At 42.6% G+C, this 22,049-nt stretch overlaps 1 protein-coding gene across 1 annotated transcript; it reads right to left on the reverse strand.

Annotated features, from left to right (window-relative positions):
• Positions 1 to 18,503: 18,503 nt before the first annotated feature.
• LOC135715167 (uncharacterized) lies at positions 18,504 to 21,637 on the reverse strand. The gene is made up of 2 exons (XM_065238567.1): positions 20,516 to 21,637; positions 18,504 to 20,450 (listed from the first exon to the last, which is right to left on the reverse strand). The coding sequence occupies exons 1-2, from the start codon at positions 21,635 to 21,637 to the stop codon at positions 18,504 to 18,506; spliced, it is 3,069 nt and encodes a 1,022-aa protein (XP_065094639.1).
• Positions 21,638 to 22,049: the final 412 nt, after the last annotated feature.

Genomic DNA, 22,049 nt, shown 5'->3' on the forward strand with positions numbered 1-22,049 from the left:
GAAGTTGTTTTTGAAGGAAATGCTGATACTTTGATATCGATTCCTTCAAAATTCTAGCGAAAGTGCCAAGAAAATGCTTAGTTCTGGAACATTGTACAGAAAATCCAGATTTCCGTGAACCAGGCTATTCCGGATGAACATTGTTGGCAATATCCAGAAAGAAGATAAGTTTCTGAATCCATTGGTGCCAAAAATTCAGAATCGGTTAAAATTGGCCGCAGTAGCAAGCAGTTCAATTTTGTGGGTACCCGGGTACCCTTTGTAGAGGTGTGATGTGGAATACTAATTCGTAAATCAGTGATTCGGAATAAATATTATAGTTTGACTTATATGAATTGATTTATTCGGAGTTGTAATAATCACTCATAGATCTGAATAAGAAATTCCTTGTTTCCCTGATTCTAAGTTGGGAGGGACGACAATACAAGTCGTCTGGAAGAGTAAATAGTCGAGGTTTTCCCCTTCCAGCAATCGTATATAAGGCGGTTTCCTTCGAGTCAGCATTCACCACGATTTCTCGCGGCGATGCTACTGCGACAAACGGTAGTGATGTCGGAAATTTCGGTGACGTTGCCGACACAAGCACGGCAAAAGTAAAGCTACCTCCGTTGGTAGTAAAAAATGCCCATCTTAACGATCTCATCGCAGATCTGGCTTCGCTGGGCGTTAAAGCCGAATTCAAGTTGGGCAGCGTCGGCACCAAGGTTATGCTCCGCACGAAAGCGGAGTATGACTTGGTCGTTGCCCACCTGAGAACTACCAAGGTGGAATTTTTCACCCGCGACATTCCCGGCGAGAAACCATTCAAGGTCGTCATCAGGGGTTTACCGAATTTTGACCCGAAGCTGATTGAAGCGGAAATCAAGAACCGCTACAAGCTGGCCCCAACTGCTGTCTTCCTGATGACAAGGAGGGACGAGAACGTCAAAAGGTATCCAGATTGTCTATTCCTGGTGCATTTCCAGAAGGGAACGGTGACGCTCAATGCGTTGAAGGCTATCCGCTCCATCAATTCCATCATTGTCCGATGGGAGCCATACCGTGGCGGCCGTCACGACGTCACCCAGTGTCAACGTTGCCTGAATTTCGGGCACGGCACCCGAAACTGCTTCGTCAAGCCACGCTGTGGCAAATGCGCCCAAAACCATATCTCCTCCGAGTGTGTTGTCGACGAGTCGGAAGCGGCCAAATGCGCCAACTGTAATGGCGCTCATCAAGGGTCCGACAAACACTGCCCCAAACGCGAAGATTTCAAACGGATCCGAAAGCAGGTGTCCACAAGAAATCAACCAGGACGAAAGAAGGACAATACGCCGGCATTCAGACTGGAGGATTTCCCGCCTCTTCCTGCTACGCAACACGGTCAAGCAAATCAACGGGTGCAATCCGGCCCCCGCCAAGAAACGTCGGGTGCCTCAGCTGGACAAAGCTCTCCATCCCCCCCTGGATTCTGGAGACAACCACCAGCACAAAACGCCAATCCCGATCTCTTCTCTGCGGATGAGCTGATGAAGATTTTCGTCGACATGACCACCGCTCTTCGCCAGTGCCGCAGCAAGCCCGAACAGATCCAAGTGCTCGGTAAGTTTATTATTCAGTATGGTGTCTAAACCGATAACTGTCGTCACATGGAACGCATGCTCTGTAAGAGCAAAAAGACTCGAGCTTGCTGACTTCCTCCGCAAGCATAGTATCGACGTGGGCCTCCTAACAGAGACCCATCTTAAATCCGGTGACAGCTTTTGGTTGCCTGATCACCACATTATCCGGCTTGATCGTATTGACTCCAAGGGGGGTGGTGTTGCGATCATCATCAAGAAAGGAATCAAGTTCTGCACGCTGCCGCATATTCGCACTTCTATCATCGAGGCCCTTAGTGTCGAGGTGGAATCACCAACCGGAAACGTCCGGTTCGTCGCCGTATACTGCCCTCGTCAGTGTGCTACCAGTAATGGATTAGGCATCCAATTCAAGCATGATCTGACCACCATCACTCGCACGAGCTCACGATTCGTCATTGGGGGCGATTTAAATGCCCGCCACGAAGCATGGTGGAACTATCAGCGGAATCAGAACGGACGTCTGCTCTTCGACCACTCGCAGCATGGGCTGTATACAGTGAAATTCCCTGATGAACCGACATTCATCTCTCCAGCGGGAAACCCTTCCACGTTGGACTTTTTTCTATCGAACATTGGACTATCCAAACCGATGGCGATCAACGATCTAAGTTCCGACCATCAACCGGTGGTGGCTGAAGTCGGCACCCACGTGGCACCTGCTCAAAGCCTGCGCAAAGACTACCATCATGTCAACTGGGTGCAGTTTGGGCATGTGGTCGACAGAAACATCGATGAAAATCCGCCACTTGACACCGTAGAGGACATCGACCGGGCCCTGGAAGGGCTCCACCAGGCCATATCCGTGGCTGACGAGACGTGTGTTCGACAAGTTCCTGTGAGGGGTAAGTTTGTTGCCATTGATTCCCGCACCCAATTACTGATTCGCTTGAGAAATGTGCGTAGACGCCAGTTTCAGAGGACTGGAGATCTAGCGAGGAAACGTGAAATGGCCGATCTGAACAGGCAGATTGCTTCCAGAATGGACTCACTCCGAAATGAAAGTTTCGGGCGTGTTGTCCAGAATCTGGATGACCGCTCCCGTCCATTCTGGAAGGTAGGCAAGGTGCTGAAAACTCATCCCAAACCCGTTCCACCTCTCAGAGTCGAAAATGATGACGATCGGCTTTTAATCACCCCACAGGAGAAAGCAAATGCGATCGGCGAGCATGTCGCTTCATCGCATTTGCTTGGCTCGTCTATCCAAAGTCCGCTCGAAAATCAGGTTGCGCAATGCGTTCAAAACCTAGATGCCTCCCCTTGTGTCGTGCCTCCGATGGATATGATTACAGTACAACAAATTTGCTCAGCGCTGAAATGCACCAAGAACATGAAGGCCCCCGGGTTTGACGGCATATTCAACTTGATCTTGAAGAGACTCAGCATGAAAGTGCAGTCTCTTCTAACCGCTATCTTCAACAGATGTTTGGAACTGCACTACTTTCCAAACATCTGGAAAGTAGCAAAAATCATACCAATCCGCAAACCCGGTAAGGATCCAACATTGTCTTCAAGCTACAGACCAATCAGCCTCCTTTCAGCGCTGAGCAAATTGTTTGAGAAACTCATTCTCAATCGTTTGCTCAAGTTGGTGGAGGAAAGCAACATTCTCCTTCCGGAACAGTTTGGATTCAGAAAGGGGCACTCTACCAATCATCAGCTAGTACGGGTGATGAATAACATCCGAAGTAACAAAACTGTATCCAAGTCCACAGCCATGGCCTTGTTAGACGTTGAAAAGGCGTTTGACAATGTTTGGCATGACGGACTTGTGTACAAGCTTTGTAACTTCAACTTCCCATTACATCTGGTTAAAATCACCCGTAACTACCTTCAGCAAAGGTCGTTTAAGGTATCGTTGAATGGTTGTCTTTCAGACACGTTTTCCATCCCAGCAGGAGTCCCGCAAGGCAGTCTGCTGGGCCCCTTGCTTTACAGCATTTACACTTCCGACATTCCTCCCCTCGGTGACGGTTGCGTGTTTTTCCTGTTCGCAGATGATACCGCAATAGCCGTCAAAGGAAGGATGCCTCGCGAAATAACGAACAAACTTCAACGATGCCTTAACGCCTTTGCTGATTATGCCACCATGTGGAAAATCAAAATCAATGCCTCCAAAACACAAGCGATCATGTTCCTCCATCGGCAATCGCCCAAACTGAAACCGGCTCCATCTTGTACTGTAATCATGGATGGCACAAGGGTTGAGTGGTCCACCGAAGTAACCTATCTCGGGATGTTGTTCGATGAAAAGCTCCTCTTCCGTTCGCATGTAGAGAAAACAGTAGTGAAGTGTTCTGCCTTGGGTAGGTGTCTGTATCCGCTGATTTGCCGCAGATCCCGCCTCTCAAGGGTAAACAAACTGGCCGTCTACAAACAAATCATAGCACCTGCGATCCTCTACGCAGCTCCGGTGTGGGAATCATGTGCACAGACTCACAGGAACAAAATTCAGGTCGCACAAAATAGAGTGCTGAGGATGGTTCTGGATCGTCCCTTCGACACTAGAATAACAAATTTACACGAAGAGGCAGGAATTGCCAAAATAGATTCAAGAATTAACGAAATTAAGACTAAATTTGCAGAAAAATGTAATTTATCAGAACATGCTTTGATAAGCAACTTGTATATAGTAGGTTAGGTGCATATAGTAGTTGTAGGTTAGTTGTAGTTGTAAATAGTAGTTATAAGTAGTCTCCTTTTTCCAATTCAAATCAAACCAATCCCACCAAGGTGGTCATACTTTAAAATAGGCCTGATAGGACTAGTAACGATTTAGGTTAGCGACTGAAAGTCAATTTTTATTTGTTATATGCGACAGTTAGAAGATACTGAGAGGTTAGCACATATCATCGGCAAGAGACGGGCGTGTGAGATTTTTTTTTTTTTTTTTTTTTTTTTTTTTTTTTTTTTTTTTTTTTTTTTTGGCAATGCACCCGTGTACTGAATGGGAATTGTGGGTTCGAATCCCACCGGTGCCCTTAGATTTTTTTCGCAAATTTTCTCACACGCACGTCTCTTGCCGATGATATGTGCTAACCTCTCAGTATCTTCTAACTGTCGCATATAACAAATAAAAATTGACTTTCAGTCGCTAACCTAAATCGAAAATTAATTTGATGATAAATCATCACTATGGCCCGGTGGTTGGAGGTGAGGCCAGCAGCTCATTGCTCTATTCATACTGCATTGGACATCCCGTATCCAACATGTGTGATGTAGAACAGAGACGAGTTGTGTTTGTTCACATCGACCGGCGATACTGAGTGGTTGCGGTATAAGCACATATCGTCGGTAATAGACGATTGTTGTGTATTGAGAACGCTTGCGCAAAAAGACTAAGGGAGGGAAACGGATTCGAAACTCATATGTCATTAGCCAAATACATCCGTAGACCATAGGTCCACCGTTGTATAATTGGCAATGCACCCGTGTACTGAATGGGAATTGTGGGTTCGAATCCCACCGGTGCCCTTAGATTTTTTCGCAAATTTTCTCACACGCACGTCTCTTGCCGATGATATGTGCTAACCTCTCAGTATCTTCTAACTGTCGCATATAACAGGACTAGTAACTGTAAATAATAATTAAAATCTCAAATAAACTAAAGTTGAGAAGACGCATCTGTGTCACTTGAAAAAATTCATAAATGTAAACCATACAAACACAAGAAATAAAGATCATTTTAAGTAAAGTAAGTCAGCATTCATTCCACTATCGGACGGTGAAGCGAACGGTATTAGCTTGGAAAACAGCAGCAGCAGCTCCGGGGTCGAGGTTTCCCCCATCAAGCGATCGTATATAAGGCGGTTGCCTTAGACTCAAATTCATTCCACTATCGGACGGTGAAGCGAACGGTATTCGCTTGGAAAACAGCAGCAGCATCGACATACAAAGAACGGATTGCGATGGAAGACCAGCAAGATCACGTATTCGTCAGAGCACACGGCTACACAACCAAAAATCACAACACCCTTGTCGAGCTTTTTAAGGGTAAACAATTTCCCGACCCTCCCTTTCGAAGCCCCTTGCTGCAATTTGAAATCTTTCTTCACGAAAAGTTGTCTTCCCATGAGTTCTAAGATGTCACTGAATTCTGGTTTCCTGTCGTGAAAATAACTTCATAATTTATTAACTTGAAATCTGAAAAGGTACCCGGGTACCCTGTCGATCACATAAGGATTAACCGACGTGACGAGTACAAATACATAAAGATTTTTTTTTTTCTTAAATACAAAAAAAAATATTTTAAAAAAAATAAAAAGTACAATCCTAGTAGTATGAGAAAGAAGAAATACCGGCGGCGCCGACTGGGATTGAACCCAGGCCTGCTGGGGTGAGAGGCAATCACGCTTACAGAGGATTTCTCGTCTTCCAACAAATCGAGTATCATGTCAACCATTCCTATCCCTTCCTTCGACGTTTTTGCGACAACCTGAATTCTCGCGGAACACAAAGGTTTCCTCGATTGGCAATATTTCACAATGAACTCTTCTGAACAATTGAAAGATGCTGTCAGTGAAAACAATTCTACCTTGCAGCATCAAATTACAAATTCCCCACCCCATGAACGAAAACCAAAAATCTTCCGAAAGATTTTCCGCACTTATTCTCTCTCACATCTCGAACATACACATACACACACAGGCTCTCGCTAATTATCCTCAATCCTTAATCACACTCTCCGGGATCCCGTACCGTACCGCTAGGCTCTAATTCCGATATGTACAAAATACGGCTGGTTCCGTTTAATCAACCCTCCAGCACTCACCTTTATGCCGCATTCCCCCCATCACTTCAACCTGCGGCACCAGTTCTCGGATCCCGGACGGGCCGTGGGATTAAAACAAGCGCCATTAGCACTAATTTCGGGTAGTCAAATTTTACGTGCCCGCTGGTTGACGACCATCGTTCCGCTAGAAACCATCAACCAAAAAAAAATACTACATAACAGAAGTCAGCTTGTACGTTGCGAAATTTTAATTGAACGCGAGTCCGCGGCAGGAGGTAGGTTTTCGCATGAAATAAAACGATTTGATGGAGTGGGCTTTGGCAGACTCCGTTGAAATCCAGTAAGGGCTGAATTCCCCAGAAATGCGTTTTAGCTGTTCCCGTAACAAAAAGGGGTGCCATTTTTGCTAGGGAATTTGGGCATTTCTGTCACATTATTTTAAAGGTTACGGAATTTTGGTCAAAATTCAGTAATGAATATTAATATTTTTTAGCTTTTTCTTTTAAATAACTTTGTAAGGAAAAATGGGTTTAATGTTGGTCAGTTTAATGTTAGTTCCATTAGCATCAAATTCATTCGAAAAGTTTTGAGAGTAGCATGTACACTTCAAGAACTTCAAGGAAGTGCAGAAAACCTCAGGGTTGTTATGAGAACTTCAAGAACGACCAGAAGTACATGGATGTTTTATGATCCTTAATATTACATTCTGATCATTGCAGTGCAGTTCCAAAGATTTCAGAAAAAAATTAAGAACAGTTTCATAAAATTCATGAAAATTGCAAGAACTTTTAAAAAATTACCAAATTTTCAATTAAGTTTAAAGATCCTTAAGAAAGTTACATATAGTTTGGGGCTGTTTTGAGAACTTCAAAGCAGTTCTATGAATATCAGGATTTTGGGATCTTCAGAAAAGTTCTAAGAGCTTCTGATAAATTTTGAGAATTTGAAAACAGTTCCAATAAATTCAGGAAAAAAGCGTGAATTTTCAAAAAGCTCCAAAAGTTAAAAACGTTCCAGTGAACCAGGGAAGTTATGAGAACTAAAACTTTTCGGAATCTTCTCAGAAGCCTCAATAAATTCAAGGAAGTGCATACAAAATTAGAAGATTTACAGGACTGTTTAATTAGTTTCAAGGCTATTCCAGAAAAATCCACAGGAGAATAACGAGAACTTCAAGAAAGTTTCAAGAATTTCAGGATTATTAAAGAATGTTATGGTGGTCCCACATTTGTAGGAACTTTTAAGTAAACTCCAGCAATGAAAATAAATACCGAGTTTTTCGGGGAAGTTTCATGAACCGACTGCGGGATAATAAGGCCAAATTTGAGAACCTTTATAACATTTCGGGCGCTTCAGGGAAGCTTCCAAAACTTGAAGGTGGTTCCATCAGCTTTAAGGAAACTGCAGAAACTTTTAATAAATTCTAAGAGCTTCAGGGAAGTCAAGAAGTCCAAAACTGTGGAAACATTATATTATATCCAAGAACCTCAGACAAGTTAAGTCTTGAGATCTTCAGACATACTTAAAGATCGTAAAGCCTGTCCTAATAGCTTCTGGAAAGTCCAAACTTTTGGGAAAGTTTAAAGATCCGTAAAGGTAAGTTCCGATAAATTGAGGACAGCTCAATGAACTCCAGGAAAACCATAAGCATTTTTATGAGTCCTGGAAAGTTCTCCTGAAACATTTATGGCAGTAATCTTATTCACAAAAAAAAACATTACTATTTCTTTGGAAGCTGCTATCCTAATGTAAAATTTCTTTGCAATAGTTTTATAGTTTTTTGGATTAGCTATGACCGTTCAAAGGTGAAAAAAGTAAATTTTTCATGAAAGTGCGTTTTTGCTTAGTGGATCAGTGGATATGTAAAATATGTAATAATTCTGAAGCAGACCAGACTAATCCCGAATATTACGTGCTGATAGTTGAAAAACAAATGTCATTATAATTCTTATTATTCTACTTCTAATGAAGATAATGTGGATTTAACCAAATATTTATTTCAGGATCCAACTTATCTTAATAAGGTGTTTCCTTACTCAGTTCGAAAAAGTAGTGTAAATTTCTGTTCAATATGATGCACATAAAAGGAGCATCACATATCATACAAGTTTACACTATAATTCGTGTATAATTCTGAGACCTTTCATACAATGTAGCAAATATTGTATACAAAAGCCCAGCTTTGCAAACAACATTGCTAACAACTGGCTCGTTTGCGTGAAATGAAATACAAGTTTACGTGAATGAATATTTACATCACAATGAAAGTTCAGAATTTTTTGCTGTGTACGTTTTAAGTTATATATATATATATATACAGGTTAGTTTAAATTATCATTTTTTGAAATAATATGTCACAAAGTTGCAAAATGGTTATGGAATATCAATACATAATCAACAATTGGTGCAAAGTAGCATAACAAAGTTTACCAAACCTAACAAATTAAGTTTATTAAAATCATTAAATCTAGCAACTTTCTGTTATACATACTTGATTGATGTTATAAAGATTGATGCATAATGCAATAATTTTATTCAGATTTCCAACATACTTGACTTTTCAAATATAACCTTATAATAATTGATTATTTTATCTAGATATAATTAATGTTACGTTTCAAAAGCATTACATCCTGAGCATGATCGTCATAAGTGGTTATTTTATATTTTCCTATATATACATGTTTTTACTAGTCATAAAGGATGTGATCCTCTTTTCATTGATTGAGACGTCCCATTTTTGCATCCAATCAACCCGTTTTTGGCCCTTCATACAGCGACATGCTGACAACTTAGGATTAAAAGATTTCTCAGAGGTCGCCATGACCAACATACATTGTTTTATTGCTGCAAACAAAATGGCCAACAGACAAGTAGAGCACCAAAACTTAAATTTTATCGGCAACACCGTATGTGTGATTCCATTATCCTCAACTCCTTACTGCCACAAGTTGTTGTAACACTAATAGGAGGTCGGGTCGTAGTGTCTTCTGCATCTCCCTTAAGTAACTGTCGTATTTTCGCCTTCGACTTCAGTGTTCATAGATTAAAGTAATCAGGTATGGGAAAAGATTGATTTTATGTTTTTCAGCAGCATGATTTGGTGACCCAACATGACCCCTTACAGGTTCACCTTAAACAACTTCAGGTTACATGCGTTGTAGCGAATATGAGAAACACACGAACAAATCACACAATGGCAAACATAACCTATTTTCTGTTGCACGAAACCATTGAACAGTGGTCGAAGATGGCAAAATAACATACACAGAAAAAAAATCTGAATTTTAATTGTGATATAAACATTCATTCACGTGAACTTCTATTTAATTTCACGCAAACCAGCAACTTGCAAGCAGTCCAGAATGCAGATTTAGGTGGAATGTTATGTTTTGAGCCTAAAATTTCTCATGAAAGTCATCTTCTAGATACTTTAAAACTCTTTAAGAAGAATGTTTTATAGCGGAATGTGTTGTCTTTATCTATTCTAATAAAAAAGATATACCCAAATCAGTGCGCAAAACAGTCAGGTTCATTGAGTCATGTTGATATGAATATGAACTGCCATCTGCCTCATCATTCACCGCCTCGTGAGAGTCTGAATGATTGAGAGATAAACGAGTCACTGACAGCCGAGCACTCAGTCAGTAGCTCAGTCAACACGTTTATTCTGCCATGATGGTACTCAATATTTGTTTTGAATGACTGAGCGTACATTTTCTATGGAAAAATGACTCAATTACATGCTGTGTGAGTGAAGACAAGCGGTGTGCGTCGCCTGCTCGTGAGTGACTGTATGTTTTTTGTTGGCTCTTTCATTGCCTCGTCCGTTACCGTTTGGTACAAACTGTCTGCACAGAGCAATGGATTGAATAGTGCAGTGCTTTCACACGCAGCCTACCCTTATAAAAAATTACCATAAACGAGCGATAACCCAAATCATTGAACTATTCCACAAATGGTTTGGATGATACCTTGAACACGTCGTTAAGCAAATTAACCATAACATTTTTATTAGGGTAGGCAGTCAATAATTTTACGCTCTGACCCAAATATAGTAAAAAATATGAATAATTTCAAATTGATTTTATACGAGTTAAAAAAATAACATACCTCCAAATTTTTTCATATTATTGAGAATAACATACGCCCTTTCAAATGTCGTAAAAAACTTTTTTTTTGTTTGCCCCAACCAGAGATATTAACATTTGAAAAGTGCATATTTTTAGTATAAAAACGTCAATAACTCTTGATCGGCAAAAGAAATTGACAAGCTTTGTGTGGCACAAATTTGCGCCTTCTTAAGATCTAAAAGTTATTTGACGACACCTTTGCTGAGAAATTCGAAATAAGAAAACTAGGGCAAAACAACTGTTTTTTTTAGAACCACCCTAACTCAATTCAAGAAAATAGCTCTAAATCGGCCAGTTTAAGAGAAACAAAAAAGTTGGTTTCAAAAAAGCTGCTTAAAATTAGCTCAGCTATAACTTTGCCGAAGAATGTACACCTTAATTTAATCAAACAAAAAAAGTTAGATTTGTGATTTTAATTATAATAGGTACCACCCTAGAATTCATTGTCATAAAAATGAGAGCCTTACTATAAGGAAAAACTTTGTAGAAGAAACTTTTAGTCTAAAGTTTCAATTTCAGGCTCAAACATATCATTCCACCTAAATCTGCATTCTGGACCACTGTGCAATGTTGTTTTCAAAGATAGGCTTTTGTATACAATATTTGAAACATTTCCTGAAATGTCTCAGAACTTTACACGATTTATATTGTGAAAGTATATGATATGTGCCGCTCCATTTATGTGCATTATATTGAACAGATATTTACACTACTTTTTCGAACTGGATACTAATTGAATTGTGTATAAAATATAGATTAAATAAAAAAAACTGTTTGCAAAGGAATTGTTCACATAAATATTGCCCACAATTTAATAATTTAAAAAATATATCATGGCCTACTATGAAAAAAATTACGATGCTAACTTTTTCACCTACATTCCTTGTAAAGTTGTAGCACGTTTTAAATTTATTTTACTCTATTTTTGACTGTATATAGGGGAGAAGGTGGCAAACCGGGGCACAATATTAACTTTTCTTTTTTATGCTTAGACTTTTTACAAGAAATTAATGAAGGTTTGGATAGCGCCAAATAATAAATGAGTGAATAAGGTCACGTTGTAGGTTCCCGTGTTTTGCCATTTTCGTTACAAAAACGAGCCACAATGGATTGAAGGCAGACTAAAAGTGAATTGGTACGCCCCTCATACGTCGCTAGTACGCCATTAGTGTTTGGAATCGAAAATCTTTGACAGTGGTTTGTTTACGCTTCTATAGAGAACAACCGGTGCAAGTTTGATCAAAGGAGTCGATCGCGTTCAGAAATAACGTGAAATGAAACTCGGAAGAAAAAAATATTGTGCACAAACATCTGGAAAATTCGGAATGGTTCAAGCTAGTAAAGTGCTAAATGTGTGACCAGAAGGTACAATGTCAAATTTTAAACGGTGCAGACCATCCTTGCCAGGGAAGAATACAAGTCGTACGAAGCCAGTAAACACCCGAACCGGCACATGAAGAAGAATTCCGTGGCCAAAAAGCGTGCAAGGCTCTTGCACAACCGTGTTTTGACGAAACCTCAGGCTGCACTTTGAACGATGACGAAACTTACGTCAAACTCGATTTTAAGCTGCTTCCCGGTCAAAAGATTTACATCGCGACTGGACGTGGGGATGTGCCGGGAAGATTCAAGTTCGTGTTTGCCGACATGTGGCCACTCTGGTTGCACCTGAACGCATTTCAGAAACTACCACGCTGGTCCCTATGCCACTGAACTCTGCCGCGCCGGTTCGTGTTGTATATAGTTACAGTCATCTTGATCCAGCAATCGAAAGTGAATCTCCGGGACGCACGTTAGAAAGCAACACGGAAGCCTCTAATCCACCTAGCACAGTCGAGCCGTTTCCTCATCAATGCAGTCAAAGTCGTCCTGGCCCTGTGTCTGGAGTGCAAGAAGAGGTCTTCCAGCTTGCTCATAAAGGCAAGTATCAATGTAATAATGTGTCTGAAGATGTTTCGCCCCACAGTTGGACTATTTGTTCTGCCACTGCGCACTGTACCTGTAACATTGAACTTCATTCTGAACACGCTGAGGATGCTTCAAACACTGTATTCTCGGGACGCGTCGTGGAAAGCACTTTGGAAGCCCTCGATCTCTCCGACACGGTCCTGCATACCGCTGCCTGCGCTCTTCACAGTCGTCCCAGACCCGTTGTTGGATGTAGAGAGATGGTTTTCCAAACTGCTCTAGTAGACAAGTACCACGTTAATGTTGGATTGCCTCTTCCTGATGTCTGTTCGAATTCCAGTGGTATTGTATGTAGCTCTTCATCTTCCACCACGGCTCCATCGGCCGCCAACGCATCTGTTGCAGTTAGCGCTGGAAACGTAGCTCATCTCCTGCGCATATACTACCAGAATGTTCGAGGACTACGGATCAAGGTAGATTCGTTCTTTTTGTCCGCTAGCGACTGCGATTATGATGTCATTGTATTGACGGAGACATGGCTCGGTGACCGTTTATACAGTGCTCAACTATTCTGAAATGCCTTTTCGGTTTATCGCACAGACCGTAATGCCTCCAACAGTGCCAAAACCCGTGGTGGAGGTGTCTTAATCGCTGTTTCATCTCGTTGGAATAGTTATATCTATCCGACACCTGTTTCCGATGCTCTAGAACAGCTGTGGGTTAGAATCACTACGCCAAGTCGAGTTATTAGTGTAGGCGTGATCTATTTACCTCCTGACCGCCGCATCGATGTCATTGGTATTCAGGATCATGTGAACTCCATCGGTGCTATTGTTTCCAATTTGGAATTCAATGACTATGCTCTGCAGCTCGGAGATTATAACCAGCCTTTGCTCCGGTGGAGTAAGTCGTACGATGGGTCTTTCCAGGTTGAGCCTCAATCGGTTCTATCGGCTGCTAGTTCAACGCTTATCGACGGTTTCGCTTTACATGGCCTCACGCAGATCAATGGTGTATTGAATAGGAACGCTCACTTTCTAGACCTTGTTCTGTCTAACGAAGCTGCAACTCTGGCATGCACCGTTTCGGAAGCCATAGAACCTCTGATCTTTCTTGATGCAGACCACCCTGCTTTAGACGTCCTGATGAACCTCCCAGCGCCAGTCGTTTTTGAGGATTGTTCCGTAAATAATCGTACACTGGATTTCCGTCGAGCCGACTATGTTGCGATTAGCGCTGCTATTTCCGGTATCGATTGGCGACCATTAGAATTAGCTGGATGTGTTGACGATGCCGTTGAATATTTCAGTCAAATGAAATTGGGATATCATGGCTGAATTTGTACCTATTGCCCGTCCCGCACCAAAGCCACCGTGGTCTAACGGTCACTTGCGTCGGCTGAAGATGCTGCCAAAATCGTTCGTACATTACGAAGCAGGAGTTCAGCCGCACAAGTAACGACTAAAAGAAATGCAACAGATTCCTGTATCGACGATATGTCTTCCGTACGCAATCATCTCTTCGCAGAAATCCAAAGCGTTTCTGGTCGTTTGTAAACTCTAAAAAGAACGTAGTCGGTTTGCCATTGTCAGTTCATCTCGGTGAGCAAACCGCTGAACCAGAGAAATGCCGCCTTCTTGCTCAACATTTCATGAGTTCGTTCAAGGGATCTTCGGCCAAACCAAATCAAGTCACGATTGCTATAAACGATTCTCCAACAGATGCATTTGAGCTCCGTCCGTTTCACATTCCAGTGAACATACCGTCAAAGGTTGAAACTCTCGTTTGCTGCCGGGCCAGACGGCATTCCTGCGTCCGTTCTGAAGCTGTGTTTGGAGTCGTTGCTCACTCTCTTTGCGAAGTTATTTAATCTGAGAGTAAATTTCCTGAGGCGTGGAAATTTTCGTATATGTTCCCCGTCCACAAGAAAGGTGATAAAAGGAATGTCCAGAATTACAGAGGAATCACATCACTATGTTGCTGCTCCAAAGTATTCGAGATTATCATCAATGAGGCGCTCTTCAGCTCTGGTAAAAATTACATCTCCACGGCTCAGCATGGATTCTACATAAAACGGTCAGTTACAACCAATTTGACCGAATTCGTGTTGCTCTGCGTTCGTACAATGTACTCTGGCGGAAAAATCGACGCGGTTTACACTGATCTCAAGGCTGCATTTGACCGAGTAGACCTCAACATTCTTTTGAGCAAGCTTGAGAAACTCGGAGTGTCTGTATCCTTCATCTCGTGGTTCATATCATACCTTACGAACCGTTCTCTTTGCGTTAAGATTGGAGCTTCTCGTTCTGAAGTGTACACGAACGTTTCCGGCGTTCCCCAGGGAAGTAATCTGGGACCCCTTCAGTTTTCGCTTTTCGTCAACGAGCTTTCGTGTGTACTGCCACCCGGATGTCGGCTATTCTACACTGACGATGTCAAAATGTATGCGGTTATCAATTGCATCGCTGAGGAGTTGCAGCTGATTGTGGATCGTATGCAGAGTTGGTGCTCCCGTAATTTCTTGACGCTCAGCATCAACAAGTGCAATGTGAGTTAATTTCACCGCAAACAAAACCCGATAATATTTGATTATTCCATTTCCGGGCAACCATTAGAGAGGATTAGCCAGGTCAAAGATTTGGGAGTAATACTCGACTGTGAATTGACCTTCAAACCGCACTACAATGACATCCTGACTAAAGCTAATAGGCAGCTTGGCTTTATGTTCAAAATATCTTAAGACCTTCGCGATCCGCTTTGCCTGCGGGCGCTGTATTGTTCGTTAGTACGTTCAATCTTACTGGATAGCCAGATTTGAGAGTGTACAGAGAAAGTTTGTTCGCTACGCGCTTCGTCATCTGCCTTGGCGTGACACGACTAACTTGCCGTCTTACGTGGATCGCTGTCGTCTGCTTGGAATTGACACCTTGGAACAAAGAAGACGGAACGCTCAAGCTGTGTTTGCTGCTAAAATCATTACCAGCAAGATTGATTCCCCCGAATTACTTCGGCAGCTTTTCTTTTACGCACCTGAGAGAGTGATTAGACAGCGTAATTTTGTACACCTCGCAGCTCGTAATCGGCAATATGGGTTGAATGAACTTATCCGAGCCGTCGCTAATGCGCTTAATGACGTCTATGCATTGTTTGACTTTAATGTGCCGTTAACTGTTTTTATTAGAAGACTGTCCTGAATTAGAATGTGTCCTGTTTTTGTTTTAATTATACTTTTTAAATTCATTAAGACATCCATGTGTCAGATGAATCATTGGAACAATAAATAAACTTCAAACATTGATTTTCGCTCTTGTTGATTCACCGCCATTTTGACAAAGTTCAAAGGGGTTTGGTTTAATTAGAAACAATTTTGCTGGTTACTATGCTACTCGCTTCAATTGAATTTGAATTGCTCATTTCAACAAATTATGATGTTTTCAGATATAGTGATAACGAAGTGACTCCCGAGGAGATCATTCCAGGCTCATGAATGCATAAACTAGGTAGGGTAAATTATGGCTTCGGCAGCCATCGACTGTTTTCGGCAACCACAATTTAAATGTTAATTTCGATGTATTTTCTCACTAAAATACTTCGCTGAATGTATTTAAACGATTCCTTAGTCTTTCAGCTTCAATCCTAATACATTTTTACGACTGAGCAAACCTGTTATGCTAGGTGTTTCTTCAAAAGAAACATAAGCACATCAAAATACGGCTGATTTCGAGTTGCCGATAATAGAACAGCTGGTTAACACGCAGTTTAAACGGAAAGGTTGCCGAAGTAAAAGAGGCTGCCGACAATAGTCACACTCACCTGAGAAGTTTGGACCGCGTTAAAAACGTTTTCAAACCGTTTTGGACGGTTTTGTTGATTGGAATGGATAGAATAGCTAGCAGCAGATGAATGTAAACAAACAGACACGTCATATGTGGTCGTGACACTGAGAAAATGCTAATAGAAGTGCGGAAGCTGCTTAGATTGACGAGAATACGTAAATTCCCCTAAACAGAAATTATTTCCTTTGCTTATCTTTTCTTATGTGAAATTCTTCCTTTGAAGTTGCTAACTTGTATTACCGGAAGACCCCGTCGATCGGATCGTCTGGAACAAGTTGGTCATTCCCACTTCGGAGCATTGCTTCTGGGTTATTTCTTTGATCACAATCCAAAGGTACCGTTGAACAAGCGATTTCATCGCTGGCCGCTACTGCTACATGATGGAAACCGTGGTCCCGTATAAAAGTGCTGATGGTTACTGTTACCGGTTGTGCAAGATGAGGTATGCGGAAGAATTTGCCATTACAGCCTTATTCTCGGACGAGCACCGGTAACGCAGAACGATGTAGATGTGAATCAAGTAGCATTAGTTGCATCCGGCGCATACCAAGTTGTGAAGATCAAAAACATGGTTTTTAATTGATTAAAAATCCGGAGTTATTTGAGATTTGGGCGTAATTGCATTTGTAAACAAACACGTCAATCGCCGATTTCTCGCGAATAAACACTCACTCTCGAAAACTTATAACACTTTGAGGCAGAGGAATGATTCCTCTCTCATTTGGTGTATTTTGCTTATGGGATTGAGCTTTAATTCAAGAGAAACCGGCAATTGTCGTGTTTGTTTACAAATACAATTAAGGGAAACAGTTGTATTGTTGCGATACGTTAGAAGCATTAGGAGCCTATTGTTGTGTATGGAGGTCTCCATACACAACAATAGGCTCCTAACGCTTCTAACGTATCGCAACAATATGACTGTTTCCCCTACGCCCAAATCTCAAAGCACTCCGGAAATGTGATAAACCATATTTATAAAGTTGTCCAAATATTCATTTCTTTATTAAACAATAAGGAGTACAGTACAGCGATCGAATATTTGTGTATACCCACAAAAAGTGTATTACAATTAAACCATCTTCCGTAGCATTTAAAAAAAAGTAGATCTTGAAAATTGACGCTTTTGAATGGTAACTATACCTAACCACCCATTTCCCAAATGATTGTTTTGCAAGTAAAAATATACGGTATCATGAAAACGATTTACGGTATGTTGCGTTTATAGTTTTTCTAACGATTCTGAGAATCATATAGGGGAAACAGCCCTATTGTTGCGGTACGTTAGCAGCGTTAGAAGCCTATTGTTGTGTATGGAGGTCTCCATACACAACAATAGGTTTCTAACGCTGTTAACGTACCTGTTGAATTTAATTCAACGGGACGTTTCCAAAGTTATTATTCCCGCCCGGATACAAATGAATAAATAGAATCCAATTGTTGATATAGCGAGAATATAATTTTCCTAAGTAGTAGGTAGAATACATAATCTACATTAGATTCCATTCGTATAATAGTTTTAGTTGTATGTTAGCGTTAAGGTATCATTTTGCTCTAGCTTGCATATTAGCTTAGGCAATGGTACGAACTTGTTGTAAGTTAAATGTAATTTTAGGTAACTTACGTTTAGTTCCCTTTGTAAATTTCAACCTCAATCCAATCAATAGAGCAGCTGATAGTTTTAGCAGTAAGGCCTGGTAATCATATAAATAGTTTTAGCTAATAGTTTTTTTTTTTTTGTTTTTCCTCATATAAATTTATCGTCTTCATCTCTAGGAGCTTTCAGAGAAATTACTCTTACCGATTCTGGTAGCTACTTCAGTACATCGGGTGTAGCTCAGACGTAGTGATGACAAAGGTATAAGGTTAGCTGTAGGTCCTAAATGTAAATAGTTGATATCTTTTAGTTATAAGTTTGAACTTATATATAACTCCTTACCAATTTGATCGTAGTTACTTTACACTAGTTTAGGTTTATACACTAGCTTTAAGTAATATAAATACACCTATTAATTAAGATTAACACTCTGTAGAAATTAGCATGCTTCTTGGCATGAAACCATCGTGTTTACACCTTTTTCCTTTTGTTCTGCCGTTCTCTCAACTGTACTCACCAGACGTGACAATTACCTGCCACTTCGCTGTACTCGGAACCACCGCAGCAGCGCGCTACGCGTGATGCTGTCACCACCACAGTGTATGGGTTGAAGGTGTTCGCGCTGGCCTAATAGGGTGGGCCAACACTCCCTCCAGAGTACGCCAACTTCCGGTGGGCTTACTACTCGACGCGCTGAACATCCAACACTGCTAACTTGGCTGCTGGACGTTCGTAGACACCGGTGAATGTTTGTACGATTGCGGATCGAACTTGACCGTCTTTACTAGAAATCGTACTGATGACCTTTCCTTTTGGCCAGCAGCTCCGGGGCATCTTAGGGTCGACGATAATTACAACATCTCCATTAGCGACCGGTTTAACAAACTGGAACCATTTGGACCGACGAGTGATTTCAGGAAGATAATCAGTTACCCACCGCTTCCAGAACAGGTTGGCCAGAATCTGAGAGGTGCACCAGTTCTGCTTCAGGGCGAGATGGCAGTCGTCACTCTTGACCAGTGGTTTCGTTCCGTTGGATGAACCGAGTAGGAAATGGTTCGGGGTGAGAGCCGGAGCAGAATCGTCGTCTGCCGGCACGTGCGTGAGTGGCCGGGAGTTTACTACGTTCTCTATTTCGGTTAGAGTGTTTCGCAGCACTTCGTCGGACGGTTTCTTAGTTATGCAGACAGCCATCAGGTTGCTCTTTACTGTTCGTATTAGCCGCTCCCAACTTCCACCCATGTGTGGTGCCAGCGGAGGATTGAACACCCACTCGGTCTCAGAACTAGTGAACTCCTTCATTATCTCGTCATGGTTGATCACTTCTTCAAGCTTCTTCAGCTCTCGATCCGCTCCGACGAAGTTAGTTCCCCGGTCACTGTAGAATTTACGGGGTTTTCCGCGCCGAGCGACGAAATTGCGGATTGCCATGATGCAGGAACTAGTGGTCAGCGAGTGAACTACTTCAATATGTATCGCTCGAACGGTCAAGCATGTGGCTAGCATTCCCCAGCGTTTCTCGACCCTCCTTCCAACGACGACTTCAATTGGGCCGAAGTAATCGACTCCCGTGTGTGTGAACGGGCGTGAGAATGCTGCTAGACGACCAGGAGGTAGGTCGGCCATAAATGGAGGATTTGGTGCTGCTTGTTCGATCATGCATTTTTGGCAATCTCTGCGTGCTTGGTTGAAGCACGAGCGTATGCGGCTGATTTGGTATTTCTGCCGCAGTTCGTTTATCACTGTTTTGTGGTTTTGGTGGTGGTATTTCTTGTGGTAGTGTGATACAATTAAGGTAGTGACGTGGTGTTTGTGTGGTAAGATGATGGGTTTCTTTGCGTCTTCAGTGGTGTACTGGCAAGCGGCGATACGAGTTCTCATGCGCAGTATTCCATGTTCGTCAAGCCACGGTGTCAGCTTGTACAGTGAACTGGATCTCGGGAGCACTGTTGTTGGTTCCCCTGCGTTTTGTGGTGTACCTCGGAGGATGATTAGTTCTTCAGGATAACCTTCCTGCTGTGCGAGCCGAATCAGGTATGCTTCAGCTGTGTAGAGTTCGTTTTGGATGAGAGGTCCCGTTTTAATCGGCTGCTTCCGTTGCTTGGAGCAGCAGTTTGTTGTGAACCGTAGCACACGTGCGACAACATTTCTCAATCGTTCAAAGCTGGAGTAGTCCGAGACGCAAACGATTGGTTTTGGGAGAGCGTAGTGGACTGAAAGATTTGCCACGAGTTCAGCGTCTGTCGGTTCGTTCCGGATTGCTGACTGTGGCCACTTGTCCTCGGTTGTCCAGAGAAAGTCCGGTCCTTTAAACCACCTGCTCTCAGGAGATAGATCAGGCTGTACGTCCCACTTTGTACCATCATCCGCTACGTTCAACTTGCTTGATACGTATCGCCATTCGTGCGCTTCTGTAGCTTCCAGAATCTCCGTGACTCTAAACCCGACAAATTGAGTGTACCGTCGATGATCGGAGTTGATCCAGCACAAAACATCCCTTGAGTCCGACCAGTAGAACTTTCTCGTGATGATTATAGACAGCGTCTCAATGATCGTATGAGACGTGTCCCTATCACCGCTGCTTGCAGCTCCAGTCGAGGAATCGAAGTGAGCTTCAATGGTGCTACTCTGGCTTTAGAGGTGACGAGAGAGCAGTGGATCGTCCCATTCTTGACAAATCGAAGAAATGATACAGCTGCCATTCCATTTTTTCCGGCATCTACGAAGGTGTGTAGCTGTACTTCATCGGCTTCGATGAACGGATATCTGGTACTGTAGCACCGAGCAATCTGAACGTTCTCAACTTTGGGCAAGATTTTCAGCCAGGTGAGCCAATTCGCGAACGCATCTTCACCAATTTCTTCGTCCCAGCTAATACCGGATCGCCAGATCTCTTGCAACAAGACTTTCAGGTAGGCTAGGAAGTGTGCGATCAGTCCAAGTGGGTCAAATATAGTCATGAGGACTCGTAGAACTTCACGCTTAGTGGGCCGTCGTTGACCTTTCAGCAGAGCTCCATCGTAACGATTCCAACCGACCTTGTAGGTGAATGTGTCAGACGTTGTATTCCACCACATGCCTAGGACCTTCTCAGTGGATAACTCTGACGATAGATCGAGACTCTTTTCCTCCGTGTTTTCTTCTTGCAGCGCTGATGTCACTTGTCTGGAATTGCTGATCCAGTTTCGGATCTCGAACCCACCTTGTGAGTGAACGTACCTAACGTCCTTTGCAGTCTGAATCGCATCTTCCTCGTTGGCAACGCTGATCAGCATGTCATCTACATAGTGTGACTTTGTGATGGCTTCGTATGCGGCTGGGTATTCATTCTTGAACCGCTCCGCGTTGACGTTCTTCACGTATTGAGCGCTACTCGGAGAACAGCACGCCCCAAAGGTCATGACTCGCATTGCGTACACTACGAGGTTTCCATTTCCATTCGTCCAAAAGAAGCACTGGTATCGTTGATCTTCCTCGCGGATTAGCACCTGGTGAAACATTTCACGGATATCTCCAGTTACTGCAATAGGATGCAGGCGAAACCGAAGCAGAATCGCAAAAAGAGAAGACAGTAGATCCGGTCCTTTCAGTAGAGCAGAATTCAGAGACTTTCCGTGAACTTTGGCAGCCGCGTCCCACACTATCCTCATTTTTCCAGGTTTGTTTGGATTTGTGACTGGGAATACTGGTAGGAACCATGTGTGAGCAGATTGCTGCTTAACTTCATCATCGGACAGCTTGCGAACGTATCCTTTTGCAGTATAGTCGGCAATCTTCAGCTGTAGTACTTCCGACAACTGCGGAACCTTCGCCATACGTATTTCTAAGGACTGATGGCGACGTAGTGCCATCTCTCGACTATCGGGCAGACGGATGTCGTCATATCGCCAAAGCAGGCCTGTCTCATAACGCTCACCATTGAAACGTGTACGGGACTCCAAGAGTCATTGAGCTCGCTCATCTTCGGACGATTGAAGCACTTTAGCAGGCTTTATAACTCCGAGACTATAAAGGGTAAAGTACTCCTTCATGGCTTGATGTAGTTTTTCGTCGGATTCCTCGCTGCATGAGCGTACGTGGAATGTGTAATGGAACATATTCGGTGTCTCTTCGGAACACAATCCTCCGCAAACAGTCCACCCTAGTCGTGTCTTCATCGCGATCGGTTGGCCTAATTTACCTTCACGGCTCTTCAACGTCAGTCCCAGTTGAGCATGCTTCATTCCA

Source organism: Ochlerotatus camptorhynchus, unplaced genomic scaffold, assembly GCF_037179485.1.
Source record: "Ochlerotatus camptorhynchus isolate MF236.1 unplaced genomic scaffold, CSIRO-AGI_Acam_v1.1 ptg000829l, whole genome shotgun sequence".
In the NCBI taxonomy this organism is placed as follows: Eukaryota; Metazoa; Arthropoda; class Insecta; order Diptera; family Culicidae; genus Ochlerotatus; species Ochlerotatus camptorhynchus.

Coding starts and splice junctions, on each gene's coding strand:
- LOC135715167 (XM_065238567.1), bottom strand. CDS start 21,637: ATGGCGAAGGTTCCGCAGTTGTCGGAAGTACTACAGCTGAAGATTGCC. Junction 20,451..20,515: donor GAAAAAATGGAATGGCAGCT/GTATCATTTCTT, acceptor CTCTAAAGCCAG/AGTAGCACCATTGAAGCTCA.